At 40.1% G+C, this 23,650-nt stretch overlaps 1 protein-coding gene, 1 non-coding gene and 1 pseudogene across 7 annotated transcripts in view; 2 read left to right on the top strand and 1 right to left on the bottom strand.

Annotated features, from left to right (window-relative positions):
* The window catches only part of CLASP1 (cytoplasmic linker associated protein 1), a 283,348-nt gene that overhangs the window by 104,948 nt on the left and 154,750 nt on the right, over positions 1 to 23,650 (top strand). For all 6 annotated transcript variants that reach the window (XM_058301168.2, XM_058301167.2, XM_058301165.2 and 3 more), the window contains exon 7: positions 3,395 to 3,492. In XM_058301168.2, the coding sequence (XP_058157151.1) occupies positions 3,395 to 3,492 (98 nt within the window). The remainder of the gene's footprint in view (positions 1 to 3,394; positions 3,493 to 23,650) is intronic.
* On the top strand, positions 13,381 to 13,509 carry LOC111764714 (small nucleolar RNA SNORA31). The gene has a single exon (XR_002797260.1). It is a non-coding gene; the product is annotated as a small nucleolar RNA SNORA31 (small nucleolar RNA).
* On the bottom strand, positions 17,832 to 18,723 carry LOC139439374 (craniofacial development protein 1 pseudogene; annotated as a pseudogene).

The raw sequence follows: 23,650 nt of genomic DNA, 5'->3' as shown, positions 1-23,650 counted from the left end.
TGGAGGACAGAGGGAAGGGCAGCAGGCCGGTCGCTGTCTCCATTGCTGAGGCACTCCCCACACCTCCTCGAAGCCTGAAACCACCTTAAAATGTCCAGTGCCTTGGCTTGGCCTCCACTCTGGGCCAGGCCACGCGACAGTGCTCACAGGCCTGTGCCGAGGCCGTGGCCAGAGCTCTGGCGCTGTGCTGCCCCAGCCTGGGACATGAGGGTCCCGGCTGGCGCGTGGCCCCCTCCTGCAGGCCATGGCAGTGGGGCTGTGCTGGTTTTCTAGGGTTCCCCGCAGCTCAGAAGTTGAAGCCCTCCCTTGAGGTGCTTGCTTCAGTCGGGAGCCCTCATTCGGGTGCGGCGTGCTGATGGGGAGAAGGTGGGCTTTGCCCGACAGGGAGCTGAGGACACTGTCCCTGAGAGGAAGGGTGAGCAAATGCTGCCGCAGTTGGAAAGCCTCAGGGTCTGTGAACGTTCACTCGGACCTGCCAGGAGGTGCTTCACGCGTGGCTCCTGTCCTTCACGGTCCCTGCAGCCCAAAATTGTGGGGCCCCTTCTATCATGCACCTCAGCCAGCAGGCAGAGCCTGGGAGACTAATCTCCTGTGTAGACACGAGCAGCTGCGTTTGTTCATTGAACTTACTTTGGTTTAAACGTCCCTTCTTGAAGTGCAGTACTTTGTAGTAGCGGAGAAAATTTGTTCACCGGTATATCTTGAATCAAGATGGTTTAAACCCTCCAAAGCTCCCCGACTTAGACTTTTCTAAATCTGGTGAAGGGTTATTTCAAGTCCAAGGATGTTGGGTTTTTTATTTTTTAAAAACGTGGTTAATACTGGTTCCACCCACCATTGCGTTAGGCCCTTTACAGACAGTGCAGGTGGCAAAGTGCCGCCCAGAAGGCTGGTTTCAGCCTGTAGACGAGAGCATGTTTGTGTGTGTGTCTGCAGAGTGTCTCTCTCTGACATTCCGAGTTTGGGTGGTTTTGCATTTGGGGGATTTGTATTCCTGACTTCTCTGGAAAAATCTGAAGATCCAGCACGGCTGGGCGCACACGCCTCCTCTGCTGAGTCTGTCCCGTTCTGCCTGTAGGGGCCCTGGTGCCTTCAGCGCCACGCGACACCCTCCCCGCAGCCTGCACCCTCATCTCCGCTTGGCATGTGGCAGGCACTCAGACCCTGGCTCAGCCAGTCCCCAGAGCAGCCCTCAACTTGGGCAGGAAGAAGCCGAGCAGACCAAAAGGCTTTTAAGTATTTTGTCCAGGTTACACAGCCTCCATCGCCGACTCTAAAGCTCACAGTTTTATCTGCCAGGTCTCCTAAACTAAACTTTTCCTAAGTTGCTGCCTGGGTATTGATTGCTCTTTAAGACAGTCACCTGGTGCTAGTTACTCTGAGCAAAATGTTTTCCCCAGACAGGAAATGAAGATGATGACTTATTACTGATATTCATGACCTAGTGGCATTGAATACTTTTGTCATATATGCAGGTTTCGATGTAAAGATGTTTCCCAACAGAAATTATTTCTTTTCCGTTATAAACTGATGAAAGTTTTTGTCAACTAGATAATATGGCGTAGAATTTGCCTTTTTCCACCCTAAGAGGGAAAAATAAAGAATTATGAATACGATTCCCTATCATATTAACCCTGTTCAGTGATAAAAAGCTTTGTATCATATATGTAATATTCAGAACTGTAAAGTTTTTTTTTGCATCCCTGGCTCTTCCCTCTTTCATTCTGTTACTTTGGTCTCGTTGCCGAAAGCAAATCTAAAATCATCTCTCTCCTCTAGCCGTCTTTGCCTACTTAGTATAAATCCCCCCTCCCCATCCTGCCCCCACTGATAGTCAAGACCTGGATTCCATTGTATATTTTAAAAATTTCTGCTGCCTCCCTTTTTTTTTTTTAACCCCCCCACCATTATGATTTTTCCTTGCTGTCTGCTTTCTGTGTCCGTTTGCTGTGCATTCTTCTGTGTCTGTATTTTTATTTATTTCCCCTCCCCTTGCCGCTTGCTTGCTGTCTGCTCTGTGTCCATTTGCTGCATGTTCTTCTGTTTTTTGTTTTTTGCTTGTCTCCCTTTTTGTTGTGTCACCTTGCTGAGTCGGCTCTCCGCGGCACTTGTGGGCCAGCAGCTCTCCACAACATGCAGGCGAGCCTGCTTTCACAAGGAGACCCCGAGACGTGTACCCAGGGCCTCCTATATGGTAGATGGGAGCCCAACTGATTGAGCCACAGCTGCTTCCCTCTGCTGCCTTTTATTTTACAAAATTTTAATCCTTACAAAAAAATTGGAAAGAGTATGGTGAATACCTACATTCACCTGTTGACATTTTGTCACATGTTTGATATTATCACTCTGTATAATATTGTTTTATACTATTCTTTGTATAACACATGCATGCACAAACACATTATGTTTTATTTGCCTGACCCATTTGAAAGTCACTTGCAAACATCATGATATTTTCCCTCTAGATACTTCAGTGTTTATCTGAAAATATTTTCTGAAAAAAACCACAATGTCATTTTCATACCCAGGAAATTTAAGCTGATATAACAACTTCATCTAATACACAAGCCATATTTAAATTTCTTCACTTTTGCTTGTTTCCTTTTGTTTTTTTAATCTTCTCTCTAAAGCCTTCTTTACTGCTGCTTTCTTTGTTCCTTCTTTGGCCAGACGGCTTACTTGCGCACCCTGAGGCACTGACTGCACTGCTGCGTTCGTGCCTTTGCTCAGCCATGCCTTCACTTGGACTCCTGTATCATCCCCCTTTTACCTGGTGAAATCCTGTCCTTCCAAGCTCATTTCAAGTGGTTCCTTCCCTTTCCATAAAATGTTTATATCCCCTGAGGTGAATGCACCTTCATTTAAGCTATGGGACGTCTTTTTTTCTCTTTTATAACATTTATTGCATCCAGCCCTGTATTAAATGTAGAATTTAGGGTCTTTTTTTCCATCTCCTTTTAAGGATTATGAGCTTTCTTGACTGTAGGCTCAGAGTAACTCGTACCACCCAGTTTTGTTGCTCATTAAGTGTTTAATGTTTAGCAGAGTGCTTTGCATGGTGTTTTAATTTCAGTATAATTCGTTTATTTGTAGTGTTGTTTTCTAGTTTGGAAAGATGGTCTGAAAATGCTCATTTTCTGACCTTATCTAAGAATGGAAAGAACTAAGGGATATGAACTTTAAACCATATACAAAAATGGGGACCTAAATTTTTTCTGCCCTTTGGAATTGTTCAGCAGAGTAAAACCGCCAAGGCCACCTCTGTGAGGACAAGTGCATGTGAGGGATGTGTCCACTGTCGCACTGTCAGTGTGGTGACCAGCCTGGGGTGGTGGTACAGCCTGTGGGGGCCCAGCAGGAGGTGCAGCTGTAAGATCTCTTCTTTTACACCTAGGTTCGAGATGCAGCAATAAACAGCTTAGTGGAAATTTACAGACATGTAGGAGAACGCGTGAGGGCAGATCTCAGTAAAAAAGGATTGCCACAGTCCCGGTGAGTTCACACGTGTTCGTTTTTTCTGCTCTTTTCCCTCTACTTTTTTCAATTAACATTTTGGTTTGCACTTCTTTGTTTGTCGTGGGAATTTGATTCAAATAATTCGTGAGAGCTCACCCAGAGCAAATGTTGGGGGTCCCTGCCCATTCCACATCTGCAAAAGGAAGACTTCCTCACCCAGACACCTAGCCAAGTCCCATGCCGTGTACTGGTTCTGGAACACATGTCAAGAGGTCGTTACCGTGTGCTACCCCAAGGAAATGAAAACGGGTTTATACACATCCCTGTGTGTGCATGGTCATGGCAGCACTATTCTCATAGCCAAAAGGTGAAACAGGCCACGTATCCATCCCTGGATGCTTGGAATAAGCACGGTGTGCAGTAGCCATGAAAAGGAATGCGGTTCTGATACGTACTATGGCATGGCTGAACCTCACAAACATGGTGCTCCGTGAATGAAGCTAGGTGCAAAAGGCCATGATTGTAGGATTCTGTTTATATGACGCACACAGACAAATCCAGAGAGACAGGAAATAGATGGGTGCTTTCCAGGGGCCGAGGCGGGGACGATGGGCAGAAGCTCCTTACAGGGTATAGGGTGTTCCTTTGAAACGATGGAGATGCCTGGGACCTAGAGGTGGTGATTGCCCAGCTTTGTGAATGTACTACACACCCCTGCATTATTCACTTTAAAATGGGTAATTTTATATTCTGTGCATTTTACCTCAAATTAAAAACATTTGAGAGGTGATGACTTGTTGTTTGTCTGTTTTGTATTTTTTATTATTATTGGATTAATGAAAGTGCTCTAATAATGATTGAATTGATGAATGTACAACTATGTGATTATACCACATACCACTGATTGTACACTTTGGATGGACTGTACATTTTATTAATAGATATCAGTAAGATTGATTTGTTTTAAAAAATAAAAACAATTGGGGTTAGTTCACTCTTAGAGAACATTATTTTCTGTACACACAGCACGTAGTCTAGTAGGTGCTTAGAATATATTTGTTTGAATGAATGAAACTTCGCAGAATGAGTTTGGATAGAAATATACAAGTAGTAGTTTTGGAAAACATCTCTGAAATGTTGGTTTTTTTGTTTAGCCATGTCATTCTCCAAGTGTAGATGCCAAAGCAAGGGGATCGGGGTCTTAGACCCAAGACAATTTGGGTCCACAAAGGTCTCTTTGTACAGACAAAAACAACAACAATTGCACCAGTAATTTTAAGGGTGTTGAAAAACCTAACACCAAATAAATTCTAAGAGTTTTGCTGCATGCCAGTCTTTTAAGTGAGAAAGTAACATGAAAATCCTGGAAAGTCATAACAGCAGTGCCCTCAGAATGGCTTGTGTGAGCCTCTCATTATGCTCAGAAAATTAGAGGAGGCCCAGAGAAAGGAACGGGCTCTGGAGAGGTTACACAGCCAAGAGTCTGAGCTACAGCTGAAGCCCTGCTCTTCTGACTTGCCTTTTAATTTTCTCCACACAGTTTCTCAAAAGAGCCGACAAAGCACTAGGCTACTGGATATGGGATAGAATACTGAAATATACAGGAATCACCTGTCCCAATGGCTGTCATCTCCCTCCCTCAGGCAGCGGTGATGGCAGTGTCACCTACCCTTGATGGGGGGCTCCCTGCGCGTGAGTGGGGCTGCACTCCTTGTTGTCAGGGGCTGGACCTGACTGCAGGCTTGCTCACACCATGGCCCCTGTACGGTATACAGGATAAATAGATGGGAATAAAATTACTTATTACCACTTACAAAAGATAATCTGTGAGGATAGAATGTTTAAATAGCTGTGTTTTATGAACCTCAGTCTTCTGGACTTTGAGTATATGAATACTTAGGAGAAGAAACACTTAGGTGAATGCTTAGGAGGAAGAACTTAAAGATAAAGGGGAAACTGGAGGACGCAGGTGAGTAGGGAGGCAGCAGCTGGAGGGAACGGGCTATTGAGTGATGAAGTGGCCACTACTGTGGGGGAAGCAGGCCTTCAGCAGTGACACCCCTTCTGGCTCCAGAGATGGCTTCACGCCCTGCTCCATAGCTCCAGGGTCGCCCCAGGCCATGGACCGGCCATCTTACACTCTGGGGTTCCTGTCTGGAAAGTTCCTATCTGTAGCAAGCAGCAGTGACATGATTACATGGTGAAGCTGAGACCAGCTGTTGGAAGAAAGCATTCACATAGCAGGCCTGAGACTGCTGTCCTTAGGAAGGTCTGTTTGCAAGTTGGTTCCTGGCTGGCATTTAGAAACTTGGATTTTGGGAGGGTTTCCACCATTCCCAGAGCTGATAAGAGTGGTGGTTGTGCTCAGATTGTTTGAGCAAACAATGTGGTATAGGTTAAACACCTTTTTCCCTTCTTGGAGTCTGGAATTTTGGTACATGCTGGGCAGAGGGTGCCTTTGTGATCAGCTGCCAGTAAAAACACTGGACGCTTGAGCCTCTAATGAGCTTCCTTCATGGACAACGTTTTTGTTTTTTTTTAAGATTTATTTTCTTTACTTACCACCCCCTCTTGCTGCTTGTGCTTGCGGTCTGAGCTCTGTGTCCATTCTATGCACATTCTTCTGTGTCTGCTTTTGTCTTCTCTTCTCATTTTCTTTTTAGGAGCACTGGGAACCAGTCCCAGGACCTTCTGACGCGGGAGAGAGGCACTCAAGCGCTTGAGCTGCTTTAGCTCCCTGGTTTGTGGTGTCTCTCATTGTCTTTCCTGTGTTTCTATTTCTGTTGTATCATCTTGTTGTGTCAGCCCTCTGCGTGGGCCAGCTTGCCTTCACCAGGAGGCCCCGGAAACCAATGGGACCTCTCAAAGGGTAAACAGGAACCCGGTCGCTTGAGCCACATCTGCTTCCCATGGATGACAACATTTCACATGTTTTCACAATTCATTGCTTGGAGAGTTAAACATGTCCTATGTAGACTCTACTGGAAAGAGACTCTTGGACGCTTGAGCCTGGTTTTCTCCAGACTTCACCCCATGCACCTTTTCCCTTTCTGACTTTGTAAATCCTTTTTGCTGTAATAAATCATGTTCATGATTTATGCTGAATCCTGTGGGTCCTCCTAGCAAATCCTCAAACCTGGGAGTGTTCTTGGAGACCACTCGACAGTGAATTAGCTAAGGTCCCGGGGCAGTAATGCCCGAGCTGGGGTTAGAATCTTCTTTTCCAGACTCTAGTCATGTGTTCTTTCTACTACCCTCTAGCATTTTTTAAATATTAAAAAAGAAGCTCTGAAGGAGCTTGGGACTTTATGAATAGGAATGAGTGTTTCAGCTCATGTTACCTAAAGTCCTTAAAAGTCCTGGATTAAAATGGAGAGGCTGCAAGTGGGCCCACCCCTGTCATACCACGATTGTGGAACTCTTGACAGATACTCTAGTAAAAAGCCCAAACTTTGTGTTTCTTATTTATTACAAGACACCCAAAATTTATACTCTTTGTCTTGTTGTGTATGTGTCAAGGTGGAATGGGGTTTTTAAGGTATCGTATCATTGTACCATTGTTTGGGAAATTCAGTATCTGTTGTAGGCAGCTCCAAGGGACCAACCAGAATCCTTGACTATTCCAGAATTCTATTACATCATTATAGAATTCGGAGCTGTTATGTGAGCAGAGTAGATTTTTTTTTTCAATATAGAAAGATTTCATAAGAATAATAAAATTTTATAGAATTTGTTTAATGCTTTCTGAAACTTGGATTTATTGCTGGAATAAAAATGTTTACTGAGTGCTGTATCTGAGAAAAAGATTAATTATAGCTCTAATGAAATATATAAATAGAAGATGTATAATAGCCCCATTGCATAGATAGGTATAGAGACTTGTACATTAAACAGCTTTACTTTGGAGAAGCTGGAATTAGCATTTGGGCTGTGTATTAAGTTGTTATTTAACAGTGTCAAAGTCATATTGAACTGCATAATAACACTCAACCTTATTAGATTGATGGCCTCCCATCCCCAGCCACATGGGATCTTAAAATAGTTAAGCAGTGAACTAAATATGCCTGTCATAATACTTGACCATTTTATATTGTTTGACACAGTATTTCATGGTTCATACATGTGACATGTTCTGAAAGTAAGGACACAAGTACCTGCTAGCTATTTACCATGCTGTGTCATATAGGTATATGATACTTTTTAGCAACTTAATAAAATAGAAATAGGTCACCTGTATTTCTTGTGAGTTATTTTCATTACATGTGCTTTTAGGATGAAGTACATGCTTTGACATTTTCAAGAAATACTTCTATAGACATTCATTGGCAGCCCATTGAATCTTCCATAAAATATTTTCAACCAGTAGGGTGTACTTTAGTTTGGAGTTAATAATTGTCTTGCTTTCATTTCCATAGTTGTCTGTGTACTTACTGGTGAATAAACCTAGCTTCTCTGCAGACTTGGGTAAATTTCCTTGAGCTTACCCCGGTCTTGACTGCCTACCTTTACAGCCTCTTGCACGGCTGTCCTCTGGTCTCTGTTTATCATCATCCTGGGCCTTCATGTCATCTCTGGGGGTGCATCTGCTGTTTCTTGGATAGCACGTCTTTTCTCTCTTGGTTTACACTCTCATTTTAATTGTGTATATTCTCTAGTAGTTTCAAGAGGAAAGATATGGAGAAGGAAAAATTTTTGAGTCCGAGGATATCTTTATTCTTCCCTGACACTGATAGTTTGGCAGCATATAGAAATGTACTTTGGAAATCATTTCATCCAGAATGTTGAAACTAATGCCCGGTTGTATTCTAGTCATCAGTATTGCTATTGAGAAGTTCAAAGTCATTCTGATTACTTATCTTATGTATGTAATTTTGCTTTTCTTTGGAAGCTTGTAGTATCTATTCTTTGTCCCAGTGTTTATCCAGCACTTGAGTGAGTGAGACTGTTTTAGTTTTGTTGTGCTGTATACTTGAAGGGCCTTTTGGTCTGAAACCTTATGTTCAGATCTGGGCAAATTTCTTTAAAAATATAACTTATTAAAATGTTGGATCACTTGCATGGTTTTCAGATTTTCTTAATTTTTCTTTCTCTACATAATTTTGCTATATTTTTTGGGAGATTTTCTCAAATTTAATTTCCATTATGTATGTATTTGATGCTTTGTCCTTTTTTGTGTCTAGTTTCTAAAACCTCTGTATGTTCCCTTTTTCTAGTGTTCTTTTTTTTTTTTTAAGAACTTTCTTAAGATATAATTCACATGCCATGATTTTGCCCCTTTTAAAGAATAAAATTTGGTGGTTTTTAGTATATTCCTAAAACTGTGCAGTTATTACCACTATCTTGGTTTAGGGCATTTTCAAAAGAAAATGAAATCCTGTGCCTATTAGCTGACGCCTCCATTTGTCCCTCTCCCCAGTCCCTAGCAACCACTCAGCTATGAGTTTGCTTATTCTGGCCATTTCATATAAACAGAATGAGACAAAGGACATTTTATGGCTGGCTTTTCATGTAGTATGAATCACAACTTCATTCCTTTTGTTGCTGAATAATATATATTATAAGAAAATACAACTTTTTGCTTGTTTATCATTTGATGGCTATTTCAGTTTTTCCACTTTTTGGCTATTAGGAATATATAATGCTGCTGTGAACCTTTGTGTACAGATTTCTGTATTGGCATGTATTCTCTTGGGTGTACATACCTAGAAGTGAAATTGCTAGATCATATGGTAAGTGTATGTTTAACATTTTGAGGAACTGTTTTCCAAAGCATCTGTGCCACATTACAATCCCACCATCCATGTATGAGAGTTCTAATTTCCCCATATCCTTGACAACAGTTGTTATTTGCTTAATTTTAGCCAGCTTAATGAGTGTGAAATGGTATCTCAATGTGTTTTTGAGTTGCAATCCCTGATAACTAATGATGTTGAGCATTTTCTCATGTGCTTATTGCATATCTTCTTTGGAGACTAGACATTTCTTTTATGCATTTTCTAATGGGATTGTTTGTCTTTTTATTCAATTGTGAGTATTTTTATATATTCTAGGTTTTAGTGTCTTATCAGATAAATGATTTGTGAATATTTTTCCCAATCTGGGAGTTTCTTTTCACATTCTTCCTGATGTCTTTTGAGGCACAGAGGTTTTTAATTTTTTACCTTTTTTCCTTTTCTTTGCTTTTCATTTTGGTGTCAAATCTGAAAAAAAAATTGCCTAATCGAAGTTGTTCACAAGGATTTACCTTGAGTTTTCTTCTAAGAATTTTATAGTTTCAGCTCTTCCATTTCCATCTGTGATCCATTTTGCATTAGTATGGTATGAGGTAGGGCCCAGCGTCATTCTTCATCACGCAGTTGTCTCAGCACTATTTTTTTTTTTAGACTATTCTCTCATTTTTGAATTGTCGTGGCAACCTTGTTGAAAATCATCTGACCATAAACATGAGGATTTCCTTCTGGATTTTAATTTTCGTTTTGTTTTATTTATTTTCTCCCCACCCCCTTGTGGTTTTTCACTTGCTGTGTCTGTTCGTCTGCCTTGCTTCTTTAGGAGGCACCGAGAGCCAAACCTGGGACCTCTGGTGTGGGAAGGAGGTGCCTGATCACTTGAGCCACCTGTTCCCTGCTTTTGTTGTAGCTCTCATTTTGTTTTTCCTCCCCATGTCTCTTGTTGTGTCATCTTGTTGAATCAGGTCTTCGTGCCTGCCCCTTTTGTCAGCTTGCTGTCTTCTTTAGGAGGCACTGGGAACCTCTGCTCCCTGCTTTGTGTCTCTCATTATGTTTTTTTTTCTTTGAGTCTCTTGGTGTGTTACTTGCTGCACCTACCCTTTTTGCCAGCTTGCTGTCTTCTTTAGGAGGCACTGGGATCTGAACCAGCAACCTCCCATGTGGTAGGCAGGAGCCCAGTTGCCTGAGACATATCCACTTCCCTCATTTCTGTTTTATTGATCTGTATGTATGTCCTGCTAGTACCACACTGTCTTGATTAATGTAGCTTTGTAGTAAGTTTTGGAACCCAACTTCATTTTTCATTTTCAAGACTGTTTTGGCTATTCTTTTAAAAATATTTTTATATGTTCTCCCCTTTAAACTTTATTTTGAAATAATTCAAAAGTTACAAAACTCATACAGAAGCCTCTAACATACCCCTTTCCTCATCCCAAGTTACCCACATCCACCAATTTTAACATTTTGGTTCTGTATTAGTCTGCCAAAAGGGTGCTGATGCAAAGTACAGAAATCTGTTGGCTTTTGTAAGAGGTATTTATTTGGGGTAAAAGCTTTCAGTTACAAGTTACTTCTTGAGTGTGTGTCCATTTATACCAGCCCACCAAAGGGGCAGGGATTCAACCTGAGTTATGCTTTACTAACGCATAGTCCAGTCAGAAGCCCTAAATTGATCTTATCAGGTATACTTCATCAGAGGCCCCTCACTGAATTTAATACATTTTATAGGGTATCACACCCAGAGGAATAGATTGATTTATGGAAGATAGTCTTTCTCTTTTCTCTTTTTGGGATTCATAAATAATCTCAACCTACCACAGGCCCCTTGCATTTTCATGTGGCATTAGGATGAACTTGTCAATTTCTACAAAAAGTAGCTGGGATTTTGGTAGGGATTAATTTTTTAAAAATTAAGGATAAGGAGGTATTGGGAATTGAACCCAGGACCATGTACATGTGAAGCTGGCACTTAGCCTGTGAGCTTCACCCACTCTGCTGGTAGGGATTACTTTGAATCTGTAGATCAGTTGAGGATATATTACCATGTAAACGACATTGTCTTCTGATTCATGAGCATGTTTTGTCTCTCTCCTTGTTTAGGCCTTCTTTAATTTCTTTAAACAATGGTTTGTAGTTTTCACTGCACAGGTGTTGGACATCTTTTGTTAAATTTAGTCCTGTGTCTTATTCATTGCATACTATTGTAAGTAAACGTTTTTCCTTATTTTCGATTTCAGATGGCTCTTTGCTAATTGTTTTAGTCTGCCATATCTGCCGTGACAAATACCAACCACACAACGTGTAGGCTTAAACAAGGGAATTTATGGGCTCACGGTTTAGAGGCCAGTCTGTTGGAGATTGTAGCCTTCTGGTGTTGCCTTGCTGAATTCTTGGTGGTGTTTCTTTTCTTTTCTTTATTTTTTTTCATTAAAAAAAAAATTAAGTTAAATTTAATTATTTTCTTGTCTCGGTGTTCCTTGACTTGTATTTCTTGCACCATCATACGGTGATGTCCTTGGTCTCCTCCTGGGGTTTTCTTTCTTTCCAAGGCCTCCAGTAGTAAGAACTGAGACCCCCCTGGCTCAGCTTGGCCACATTTAGCAGTAACATCTCCTAAAGGTTCTCCGCACGAATGGGTCCATACCCACGGGAGTGGGGATTAAGACGGAGAGCAAGGCCTTTGTTGGGGTTCACGAGTCAGTCTACTGCGCTGATGTACAGAAGCCCAGTTGGTCTTTTATATGCATCTTGAATCCTGCGTTTTTGCTGCATCTCCTCTCCATCACCTACACACACTTCGCGCTCTTTTTAAGTGTTCTACATTTGTTACAGTTGAGGAACCAATATTACCGACTGAAGTCTGTAGTTTACATTAGTTTTCACTTTTTGTGTTATATAGTTCTCTGGGTCTTGACAAATGTATTCTATGTATCTCACCCTTATAGTAGCATTCAAAATCATTTCTCTGCTCCAGATAACCCCTGAGCATCACTGTTCATCCTTCCCTCTCTTCCCCCACTGATATATTTTTACTATCTTTATAGTTTTACTTTTTCCACAGTTAGATAGTTGGAGTATATACTCTGTAGCCTTTTCAGACTAGCTTCTTTCAATTAGCAATATGCATTTAAAGTTCCTCTTTTTTACTCCATTATATGACTATACTACAGTTTGTTTATCCTTATACCTATAGAAAGATACCTTGGTTGACTTGAATTTTTGGTAATTATAAATACAGCTGCTTTTAATATTTATGTGCAGATTTTCAAGTGAATATAAGCTTTCTACTCATTTGGGTAAATACCTAGGAGCATGTTTGCTGGATTGTGTGTATGGTTAAGCCTATGTTTAGCTTTGTAATAAAGCACAAGTCTGTCTTCCAAAGTGGCTATTCCATTGCTATTCCATTTTGCATTCTTACCGGCAATGAATGATAGAGTTGTTGTTGCTCTATATTCTAAACATTTGGTATTGTCAGTGTTTTGGGTTTTACCCATTGCAATGTGTGGGTAGTGGTATCGCTGTTGCTTTAATTTGCAATTCTGTAATGACATAGGTTGGGCATTTTTTCATTTACTTATTTGCTATCTGTGTATCTTCTTTTGTGAGAGATCTGTTCAGCTCTTTTGCCCATTTTGTAATTGAGTTGTTTCTTACTATTGAGTTTTAAGAGTTCTTTATATATTTTAGATAAAAGTCCTTGATGAGAAATGTGGTTTGCAAATATTTTCTCCTTTTCCTTGCCTTGTCTTTCACAGATCAGGCATTTTTAATTTGAATGAAATCCAGCTTAATACATTTTTCCTTTCAGGCATCATACTTTTAGTAAAAAGTCATTGCTAACCCTAAGGAACATAGATTTTCTCCTGTGATCTAGCAGGTTTATAGTTTTCTGTTTAACATTTAATTCTTTGATCCGTCATTGATTATTTTTTATATGCTGAATCAACCTTGTTTTCCTGGGATAAGTCCCCATTGCTCATAATGTATAATCCTTTTTATACATTGCTAGATTCAACTTACTACCATTTTGCTTAGGAGTTTGCACTTTTATTCATAAGGAATATTGGTCTGTGCTTTCCTGTATTGTGTTATCTTTTTCTGGTTTTGGTGTTACTATAACATTAGTTTCATAGAATGAGTTGGGAAGTGTTATCTCTTCTATGAAAAAAAAATTGGGAAAGATTGATATTAAATGCATCTCTGACAGAGCTGGAGCAGTTAAAGTCTTCTGCTGTTTCCACTGTAGATGCAAGAAAAAGAAGGTCCTTGCGCTTTCTGTCTGTCTGATGTGGCAACCAAGATTGAATGGGGAAATACAGGAACTTCTAATTTGTTGGCATACAGTTTTTCATAGTATTCTGTTGTAATCCTTTTTACTTATTATTATATTTTTAAAGATGTATCTCCCACCCCTATTGCTTTGCACTCACTGTCTGCACTCTGTCTGTTTGTCGTGTGCTTGTCTTCTTTTTAAGAGGCACTGGGAACCGAGCCCAGGACCTCCCATATGGGAGGGAGGCACCCAATCGCTTGAGCCACCTCTGCTCCCTGCTTGTTGTGTCTCTCATTGTGTTTCCTTGTTGTGTCACTTCCTTGCGTCAGCTCACTGCACCAGCCTGTTGCATCAGCTCACTGTCTTGCTCATTTTCTTTAGGAGGCATTAGGAACCAAACCTGGGACCTCCCCTATGGTGATGGGCACCCAACCACTTGAGCCACATCTGCTTTTTATTTTTGTGAGGTCCATAGTAATGTCCCCTCTTTGATTTTTGATGCCAGTAATTTGAGTCTTTTCTCATTCTTCTGGTAAGTGTAACTAAGGGCTTGTCAATTTTGTTGATCCCTTCAAAAAGTTTTCAGTTTTCTTGCTTTTCTCTATTGTTTTTCTATTCTCTATTTCATGTATTTCTGCTTTAATTTTTATTTCCTTTTGTTTGGTTTAGTTTTCTTTCTCCAGTTTCTTAGGTTGAGTATTAGGTTATTGATTTGAGATACTTATGTTTGAACCTAGACCTTCCTTTATAGCTGTGAATTTCCCTCTAAGAAATGCTTTAGCTGCTCCCTTAAGTTTTGGTATGTTGTGTTTTGTTTAATTTATACACATTTGTGACTTTTTTTTTTTAGGAGGTACTGGGGATTAAACCCAGGACCTTGTACATTGGAGGTAGGTGCTCAGCCACTGAGCTCTGTCTGCTCCCCAGTGAGAACTGGTTTTTTAATTTGTTAGTTTTGTTTTTAGGAGGTACTAGGGATCGAACCTGGGGCTTTGTACATGGCAAGCAGGCGCTCAACCACTTGAGCTACATCTGCTCTCCTTCCCATTTCTTACTGTTATTTGTTTCTAGTTTCATTCCATATTGATCTTTTCTTTCTATGATTTAAAGTTTTTAAAACTGTTGAATTATCTATTTCTCCCTTTAATTCTATCACTTTTTGTGTATTTTGGGGCTCTGTTCTTATGTACATATATATTTATAGTTGTTATATTTTCCTGATGTATTAACCATCACTTTTTAACATTATAAAATGTTTTTCTTCTTTCCTAATAACAATTTTTTTCTTAAGGCCTGTTTTGTCTGATCTTAGTATAGCCATTCCAGCTCCCTGTTGAGCACTGTTTGCATGGTATATCTTTTTCCATCTGTTTTCTTTTTTTAATAAAATCTTATGGAAGTATATCATTCTTACATGAACATACGTAATAAATATATAATAAAACTTGTGACTTTACAAAACAAACACGTATCATAGAAAGCTCCTGTACTTCACCCCATCACCAACACTTTACATTGTTGTGAAGCAATTGTTACAAACTAAGAAAGAGAATAGTCAAAATATTGCTTCTAAGGATAGCAGTTATAACTAACTGCTATTTCTGGCTGTTCTTGCACAGTTCTTTATTTATTAAGCAGTTTTATTGAGCTGTATTCACATACCATATGGTCTATCCAAAATGTATGATCACTGGCTTTTAATATAATCACAATGGTGTACATTCTTTAGCACAGAAAATTTTAAAACAATTTTATTTAGTGGGTCACAAAAGATATTTTAATGAAGCAGAATGGAAAAGAACGTTTGTTATATTTTCCATTATTACGTAATAAGTATTGTACTTTACCTTGTGACACGCATGTATAGTATTTTCCTAAAAACAAACAAACTGGAAACAAGATAGAAACACTCAAAATTCATGACATTTTCACACAGCGGAATATAATAAGGCAGTGAATGTGAATGAACTAAAGCTACTGCATCTGCATGGATCTCAAAATAATATTAAGTGAAAAAAGAAAGTCTGGGAAATAATAAGATATATGAAGTTCAAAGACAAGAACAACTAAATAATAATTCTTTAGAGATACTTATGTAAGTGGTCAAACTATAAAGAAAATTAAGAGAATGATAAAATTAAAAAAAGAAATTAGGATGGTGGTTACTCTTTGGAGTTGGAAGGTGATGTGATACCATATACACAGAACTTCTGGAGTTTAGTGATATTTCTTTTTCTTAAGCTGGACAGTGAATGTTTTATTTTATGTCAAATATATAGAGAGAGTATTTGGAAAAAATACCTTGTAGTGAAGGAAGAGAAAAGCTTTGTCACTAGAATTAGTTCAGCAGCAGCAGCACTGCCCTTGCTTGTCTCCACGTCTCAAGGGCTCCGTGGGGCCTGAGCTTGGTCCTAACTTTGTTCTGCACTAAAAGGAGACTCCATGTCTTGGGGCAAGGAAACCGTCAAGACTGTTCTGGCAGTTTCTGGCCCTGCGGGAAAGCAGGAATGCTTTCAAGGCTCGAGGGTCAGAGCGGAAGGAGAAAGACACCAGCTTGAAGACGGTGTCATTGGTTAGCCTGGAGACTTTCTGGCATCACAAGGAGAATCAAACTTGAAACAAACTGAAACAAACCAAACCTGTGAAAACAAGTTAGCATTGCAGACAGGCTGTCCAGAGGGGCTGAGGTGAGTGTTTCTGCAGGGGAAGGTAGAGTAGCCCTTTTCCTCCATTGGGAGCATAAGATAAAGACAAAAATGGAGCGGAGACTGAAGGGAGAAATGTACAACTCTGGCTCCACCACTCGTGTTGTTCACCATCAGTTTATACTCGAGATGGATCGTATGGTTCATGAATACAGTTCAGTAAAATTGATTTAAAAAAAGAACAAGATCTTACTCACCAAAAGAATGGACTTAAAATGGGTCCACACCCAGAGGAATGGGGGGTGGGGGTGCAGTAGAGATTTTAAAAGCCTCTCTGTGGCTGATTACAGTCCCCTTTTCTTAGTTTTAGGTTAACTGCAGAACATAGAAATTAGCCACTATTTTTACCCCCAAACAAGGCAGTAATAAGCTTTATAATAAATTCATTTATATTTTATCTGTTAAGGTATTTAAAGTGTTTTAAAGAGTAAGTTATATTAAAATGTAAATTTTAACTCATGTTTCATATTTCAACATCACTTTTCAATAGGCAATTATGTACATGACCATTAAACAGACCAAAAAACAGCTTAGAAGTAAGACATAAAAAAGTTACAGGTAAGACTTTTTCCTTTAAAGCCAGTGGTAACAAATGGCAGTTGATTATCCACATAGTCTTTGGTACTATCCAAATGCTTGAATTCTAAGATTTGTTTTTGGCTATCCTTTCAAACAGATCCCCTATGCCTCAGTTTTCTTTCTGTAAACCCACTCATTCATTCATTCAAAGAGCACACTGAGTGCTCTTTCAACGCCTACTTTTGTAGGTGTTGTGGATACGGAGGGAAGTAAACAACACAGCCTGGGTTCCCACTGTCTTTGGGCGTATGACCTCTTCTAACCATAGCCTGCACACATCTGCAGGGCCCAGTGCTCAGGGCAGCAAACTCTCCAGGTGAAATTCAGGATTTAAGTCAGAGATGCAGGTCCCCGTAATTGCCTTCAGATCACTGACAGTTTGATACTGCTATCAACATTCACAGATTTTTTTCTACTGTGGAACAAAAAAAGGTCTAGGAAGAACTATTCATCTTATCTCTGAACAGAATGTTAGGTCAGGTTTTAAAAAACATAGGAACAGGGAGTGGATTTGGCTCAACTGATAGGGCGTCCACCTACCACATGGGAGGCTCACGGTTCAAACCCAGCGCCTCCTTACCCATGTGGTGAAGCTGCCCACGGGCAGTGCTGATGCGCACAAGGAGTGCCGTGCCACGCAGGGGTGTCCCACATAGGGGACCCCCACGTGCAAGGAGTGAGCTCCGTAAGGAGAGCCACCCAGCTCGAAAGAAAGTGTGGCCTGCTCAGGAGTGGCGCCATACACATGGAGACTGGCTCAGCAAGATGATGCAACAAAAAGAAACACAGATTCCTGGTGCCGCTGACAAGAATACAAGCAGACAGAAGAACACACCACGAATGGATGCAGAGAGCAGACAATTTAGGGACGGCGGAAGGAGAGAAATAAATAAAAAATAAAATCTTTAAAAAAACAACATAGGAAGGGATAACCATTTAACAAGCTTGGAAAATTAAAAAAAAATTTTTTTCTAATATGCAATAGAGAAAATAACTCTGAACACATGAACATGTTTTCTCCTTGTCTATCTGAGTTTCTCAGGGTCTCTTTTCTCTTTGGTTCCCCTGGTTCCCTTGTATTTGTTTTCAGAACTTTTGTTCTTTCTTTGCTCTCTTCCTCCACTTTTGCAGTGCACAGCTTTGACATGGTCTGGAATGTGGCCCTGACCCTTCAGGAAGTGATGGCAGTGCAGGGTCATTAACCTGAGGCTTCTCATTTTGCTGGAAAAAGAATTTGGCTTCTCTGGGTGCAGCACCCACTTCTTTTGTCACCCTGACTTCTTCACCAGCAAAATCAACCACCTCAATGGTTTTAACATTTTCTGTTTCTTTAGGCTTCTCTAGCTCTTTTGTTCTGACCAAGAATTGACTTGAACTTATCTCTTCAGTCTCTTCTCTCTTAACTTGTGTACTCAGAGACACTTTCAATTTTGGTCCCACATCATTGAGGAAGCTGGCCCAGAGTTTATCCTCCTCCTTTTTTCTTGCATCTTCTGACCCAAAGCCTTCTTCTGTGTCTTCCTCCTCACTGCTTCTTCCTCCAGATTCTTCATTGGCATCTTCCTCTTCCTTATTGTCTGATGCAAGGGTTATAAGGGGTCCTTGAGCTTGAATTGAAATTCAAAAAAATTATTCTTGTGGGGACGTGTTGGTGCAGGTGTGGTGTATTTATTAACTAATACGCAGTCTAGTGCGGACTTAGTAAGGGGTCCTTAGTTTTCACCTGACTGGCAAAAGGGGCGTGGTCTAAGGTTAAGAACCCCTGGTCTAATGAGAGGGCACCTTGCTCTCTCTTCCTGGATGGAATGCTCTGAGACTTTCTTTTTTCTCCTTTGGTTTTCTGTGTCTGTTCTTCACCATCTACTTTATCTTCCTTCATGAATTCATTTACATTATCTTCACCATACTGTCCACCTGAAGGCACATAGTCCTCATCCGCCTCTGAGGTGGAGAAGTCTTTGGAGTCGAAGTCCTCCATCTTGCTGCCATCCAACTCACCAGACTGCAGTACCTTCTCCAATCTTTTTTTTTTTTTAAAGACTTATTTATTCCCTCATGTGCATTTGCTGTGTCTGTCTATTGTGTGCTGGTCTCCTCTTTAGGAGGCACCAGGAACTGAACCTGGGACCACCCATGTGGGAGGGAGGCGCCTAATCACTTGCGCCATCTGTGCTCCCTGCTTTTTTGTGTGTCTCATTATGTTTTCCTCCTTGTGTCTCTTGTTGTATCTTGTTGCATCAGCTCTCTGTGCCAGCCTGTTGTGTCACATTGCTGTCTTGTTTGTACTCTTTAGGAGGCAATGGAAACCAAACCCGGGATCTCCCATGTGGTAGATGGGAACTCATTCGCTTGAGTCACATCCACTTCCCCCAATATATTTTTTATTTTTGTTTTTTCAGGTACCAGGGCTGGGGATTTTAACCTGGCACTATGTGGGAAGCTGGCACTCAACTACTGAGGCACATCGGCTGCCCCCAATATATTTTAAAAACTTTTCTCACCCCTGCATAATTATTTCTTCCCAAGTTTTTTGTTTGTTTTGTTTTGACTTTTGTGTGTATATGGCTGTGTATATATGTATGTGTTTGTTCATTATGGTCTCATTTTTCATTTTAGAAGCTGTGCTCATATCTCTGGTAATCCTTGATTGCCTGCTCATATTTAAGAGCAGAGGACTTAAAAAGCTGTTTAGAAGATTTGAGTATATGTGGGTGGAACTTGTTGACTGTGAAGTTACCAGTACCTCTAGGAAATTAAAGTTTATAACATTTTCTAAGAAAGAATTAGTTAAATGTAAGTTATAGTAAAATAAACGTTTAGAACAAGGAGTTAAGTATAAAACTTTAAATTCAGAAAAACCAGGGGGCAAAAAGATAAACTGAGGGGGGGAGACTTTCAGGAACACAGCATATTAGAAAGTCATGGGACTTTCTTGTCTCCCACAAAAATAGCTAGAGGACAGAAGTGGCCTACAAAATTTTTTCTAGGGTTTAGGACACCAGGGGGAGGCTGGACACTGCCAAGAGGAGAGAAGGGCACAGGGGAAGAATTCGCGATGGTGAAATTGTGAGTTAAAAACTGCATCTGCAACTGCCGGCATCCTCCCTGGCTTAGACACACTGTTGAATTCTTAGGCCTTGTGGCCAGGGCTCTAGACAAAGGGATCCACCTTCCCAGGAAAGGGGAGAAGGGGGGGAAAGCCTAAGGCTGACTCCGCTTTGATCCACAAATTTGGCCTGCTGTGTCCCAGGAGCCCTTCTGGGCAGGGGTACTGTGCCACTGTTTACCTTGGAGCCAGCTCGAGACTAAGGAGATCCAACCCTCTCAACCTCCTTGTCTACTGACGGGAGCTGGTTGTAGAGGGCGCAGAGGAGAGAGGAATTGTTTCCTACTGGCAAAAAAAGAGGGGACTGCCAGCAAAGGTTGGAGAACTGCCTGAGAAAAATTTGAATTACGAATCTTTTAGTCTTCAGACAGGAGGTGCTATCACAGTCATCCAGTCTGTGTTGCAGCAAATACAGTCTGACCAGGCATTGAACTGAGAGCTGCCACAGAGTGCCATCTGCTGGCAGACCAAGGAGGTACATGTGAGAAAAATAAAAATAAGGAAGAGGGACATTTAAAACTTTAAATTTAAAATTTAATATAAAAGCGGAGACACTATAATTTTAACATTGTCAAGTAGCAGTTGTCTGAGAAATGGTATTTTAAAGACAGTTGAACAGAGCAAAGTGAAGGATTACTCTGTTAGGATATCCTCTGTGAATAAAATTCAGGTTGTATCAATTTTAATTACATTGGAAGTTTGGTGCCAGACTGAATGAACACTGGTCAAAGCCGATATATTTTTCCTTTAATGTTTAGAAATGCTGAACATTTTTTTCCTTCAGACTAAAAGAAAATCTCTATAACAGAGCATCAATAGCTTAACCCTGGGTATTTTGAGTGCAGTTTGGTTTAGGCCACCAGTATCTCCTATATAATTTCAGCTAATGCAAATAAACTGGTATTGCTGCTAAGGATTTGAAGCTTAGGTGAGATGTGAATTTGCAACAATTTACCTCTGATGTGACAGTGCACATCCCTCCAGGGTTCACCCCCCACTCTAATGTCACCAGAGTCTCTAAAAGGGAGCTGGAGACCAATTCTTATTTCTCCAGTAAGACTGCTAGTTTTCAATTCCTTAACGTAGGAAACGAACAAGGTTTTATTCTATCAAATGCTTGTATAATTTCAACAGGAAAAATGTCAACATACATTTGTTAAGGTCTCTTTAAAATCTGTGAGATGGGTCACAAAAGATTGAGAGTCAAGACAGGCAAGTGACAGGAACCAGTGCTCCAACAACCATATGTGCATTCCCACAGTGCACTTTGTACGGAAGGAACAAATGCACTAAGTTGTTACCATGAATAAGGTGATTGCTAAGATAGAATCAGAACCCACATTAAGTGATTTAGCTGATTGGGGCAAGGAATGCACAAGGAAGTTACCACTCGTCCAAATCAAATGCCCTGGATGGGCTGCGGCAGGCCCTGGTCACCTCACCCAGTGACTATCATCATCGATTTCTTGGGAATCTGGCTATATTCAATGTGAAGTTAAAATATCCCAAGTCTCACACCAAATATAGGCTCTGACTAAGAAGTACGCTTTTCGCTTTTTTTAAAAAAATAAGACATTAAAAAAAAATCGTTTGAGACATAGTAATACTTATTTTGACAAGATAGCAACCAAAATCTGAAAAGCACAATTTGTATGTCCAAATGTACAAGGCATTAAAGAACAAATTATAATACCAGAGGAAAAACACAGTGAACAAGCAAAAGATGCAGTATGTCTAAACATCTTGAAATTATAATCTAAATCATAAAGGTAAAAACTGAAACATTTTGCTAGGTTTTTGCTAGGGATTAGTGCACTTTTTCCTGCTTCCCCCAAGCAGAATCACAGAGCTTGCTATGTAGTCATACACCCAAGTTTGAGTTCCCTCTCAATACAAAGCTACTGCTACATACACACAAAATGCTTATTTGTTAATATAATACCATCCCTGGCTCTTCCAATGTGCAATGCACATGATTTCCAAGACTATAGTTTGGGGCAAGTGTACGCAAAGTGAAAATGAAAACAAAAGAAAAAACATTCAAGTTTCAAAACCTTCTCTTAAAGTCATTAATAGGATACTCAGGTCATTTTTACTTGTCAGTTAAGATCAAATGTTGCACTTTCATTTGATTATCAGTACACCCTGGTGTGTTCAGAATGTACATTACCATATTGCCAATTTAAGGACTGGAGAGAAAACTTTAAAACAAACTATATTAATTACAAATACCTTATGTCTGTATTCTACTGAAGGACTTTTTACAGTTTCAGCATCTAACAATATTATATCTACTAGGGTCCAAGAACCCTATCAGATTAAACGTGATCACATTTATACCGTTATAAAAAATAAAGATTTCTTTTTGGTCATTCTTCAGATTTTTGGCTCTGAATGACTTAAGCTGAAATAATTGACTTCTTTTTAATCTATTGCATGAGAATTCTTTAGCCAGTAAAATTGTCCTGCAAACATGAAAGTAAGTTTAAAATACTCACAAACAGAAAGTAGGAGAGTTTGTGAAAAAGAATCCACTTTTGCAAGACGTATTAAAGGAAACCCTACAACCTGAAAGAAAAAGACAGGAAGGAGGCTTGGGAGAGAGTATAGAAGACAAGAATATCACAAAGGATAACCAAAAGAGTAAAAGACAGATGATAATAAGGTATGACTTATTAAAACCCAAGAATAAAAAGGTAGAAGTAAATATGGCATTTACAGTAATAAAATTGAATGTGAATGGATTAAATGCCCAGTCAAAAGATATAGACTGGCAGAATGGATTAAAAAACATGAGCTATCCATATGCTGCCTACAAGAGACTTCCCCTTAGACCTAGTGTACAAACCTGCTGAAAGTGAAATGTTAAAAAAGATACTCTACATATAGTAACCAAAATGCAGGGTAACTATGCTAATGTCAGACAAAACAAACTTTAAATGCAAAAAAGTTATGAGAAACAGAAGGCCTTTATATATTAATAAAAGGGGCAGTCCACCAGAAGAAATACCAGTCATAAATATCTATGCACCTAACCATGGTGCCCCAAAATACATGAGACAAACTGGCAAAACAGAAGGAAGAAATTTACATCTCTACAATAATAGCTGGTGACTTCAGCACACCACTCACATCATTATATAGAACAACTAGACAGAAGAAACAAAGAACTTGAACAATATCATAAACGAGCTAGAACTAACAGACATATACTGAACATTGCTCCCAAACTCAGCAGGTTATACATTTTTCTCATGTGCTCATGGGTCTTTCTCCAGGATTGACAAGGCAGGTCTCAATAAATATAAAAAGTTTGAAATTATACAGAGCACCCTCTCAGATTATAATGGAATGAAAGTGGAAATCATACTGGACAGGAAATAGGTAAACTGTCAAATGTGTGGCAGTGAACAACACACTCCTAAACAATCGATGTGTCAAAGTATAAATTGTAAGTGAAATTAGTAAATATATTGAGACTAATGAAAACGAGAGCACAATTTATCAAAACAATGCTGAGGGAAATTAACAGCCCTAAAATTCTATCCTAAAAAAAGAAGAAAGTGTGAAATCAAGATGTAATTAGCTTTTTGCTGCCTGACTGCCGCCATCAAAGATCGCATGCGTGCTCCTGGGAAGGGCCTGTCCCAGTCGGCCTTGCCCTGTTGCCGCAGCGTCCCCACCTGGCTGAAACTGACATCTGATGACGGGAAGGAGCAAATCTACAAACTGGCCAAGATGACCTGACTCCTTCACAAATCAGTGTGATCCTGAGAGACTCACATGGCGTTGCACAAGT

The sequence above is a fragment of the Dasypus novemcinctus genome, chromosome 7, assembly GCF_030445035.2.
Source record: "Dasypus novemcinctus isolate mDasNov1 chromosome 7, mDasNov1.1.hap2, whole genome shotgun sequence".
Classification (NCBI taxonomy): Eukaryota; Metazoa; Chordata; class Mammalia; order Cingulata; family Dasypodidae; genus Dasypus; species Dasypus novemcinctus.
Note: the sequence above shows the minus strand (reverse complement) of the source record. Positions and strands in the feature narration are given on the sequence as shown.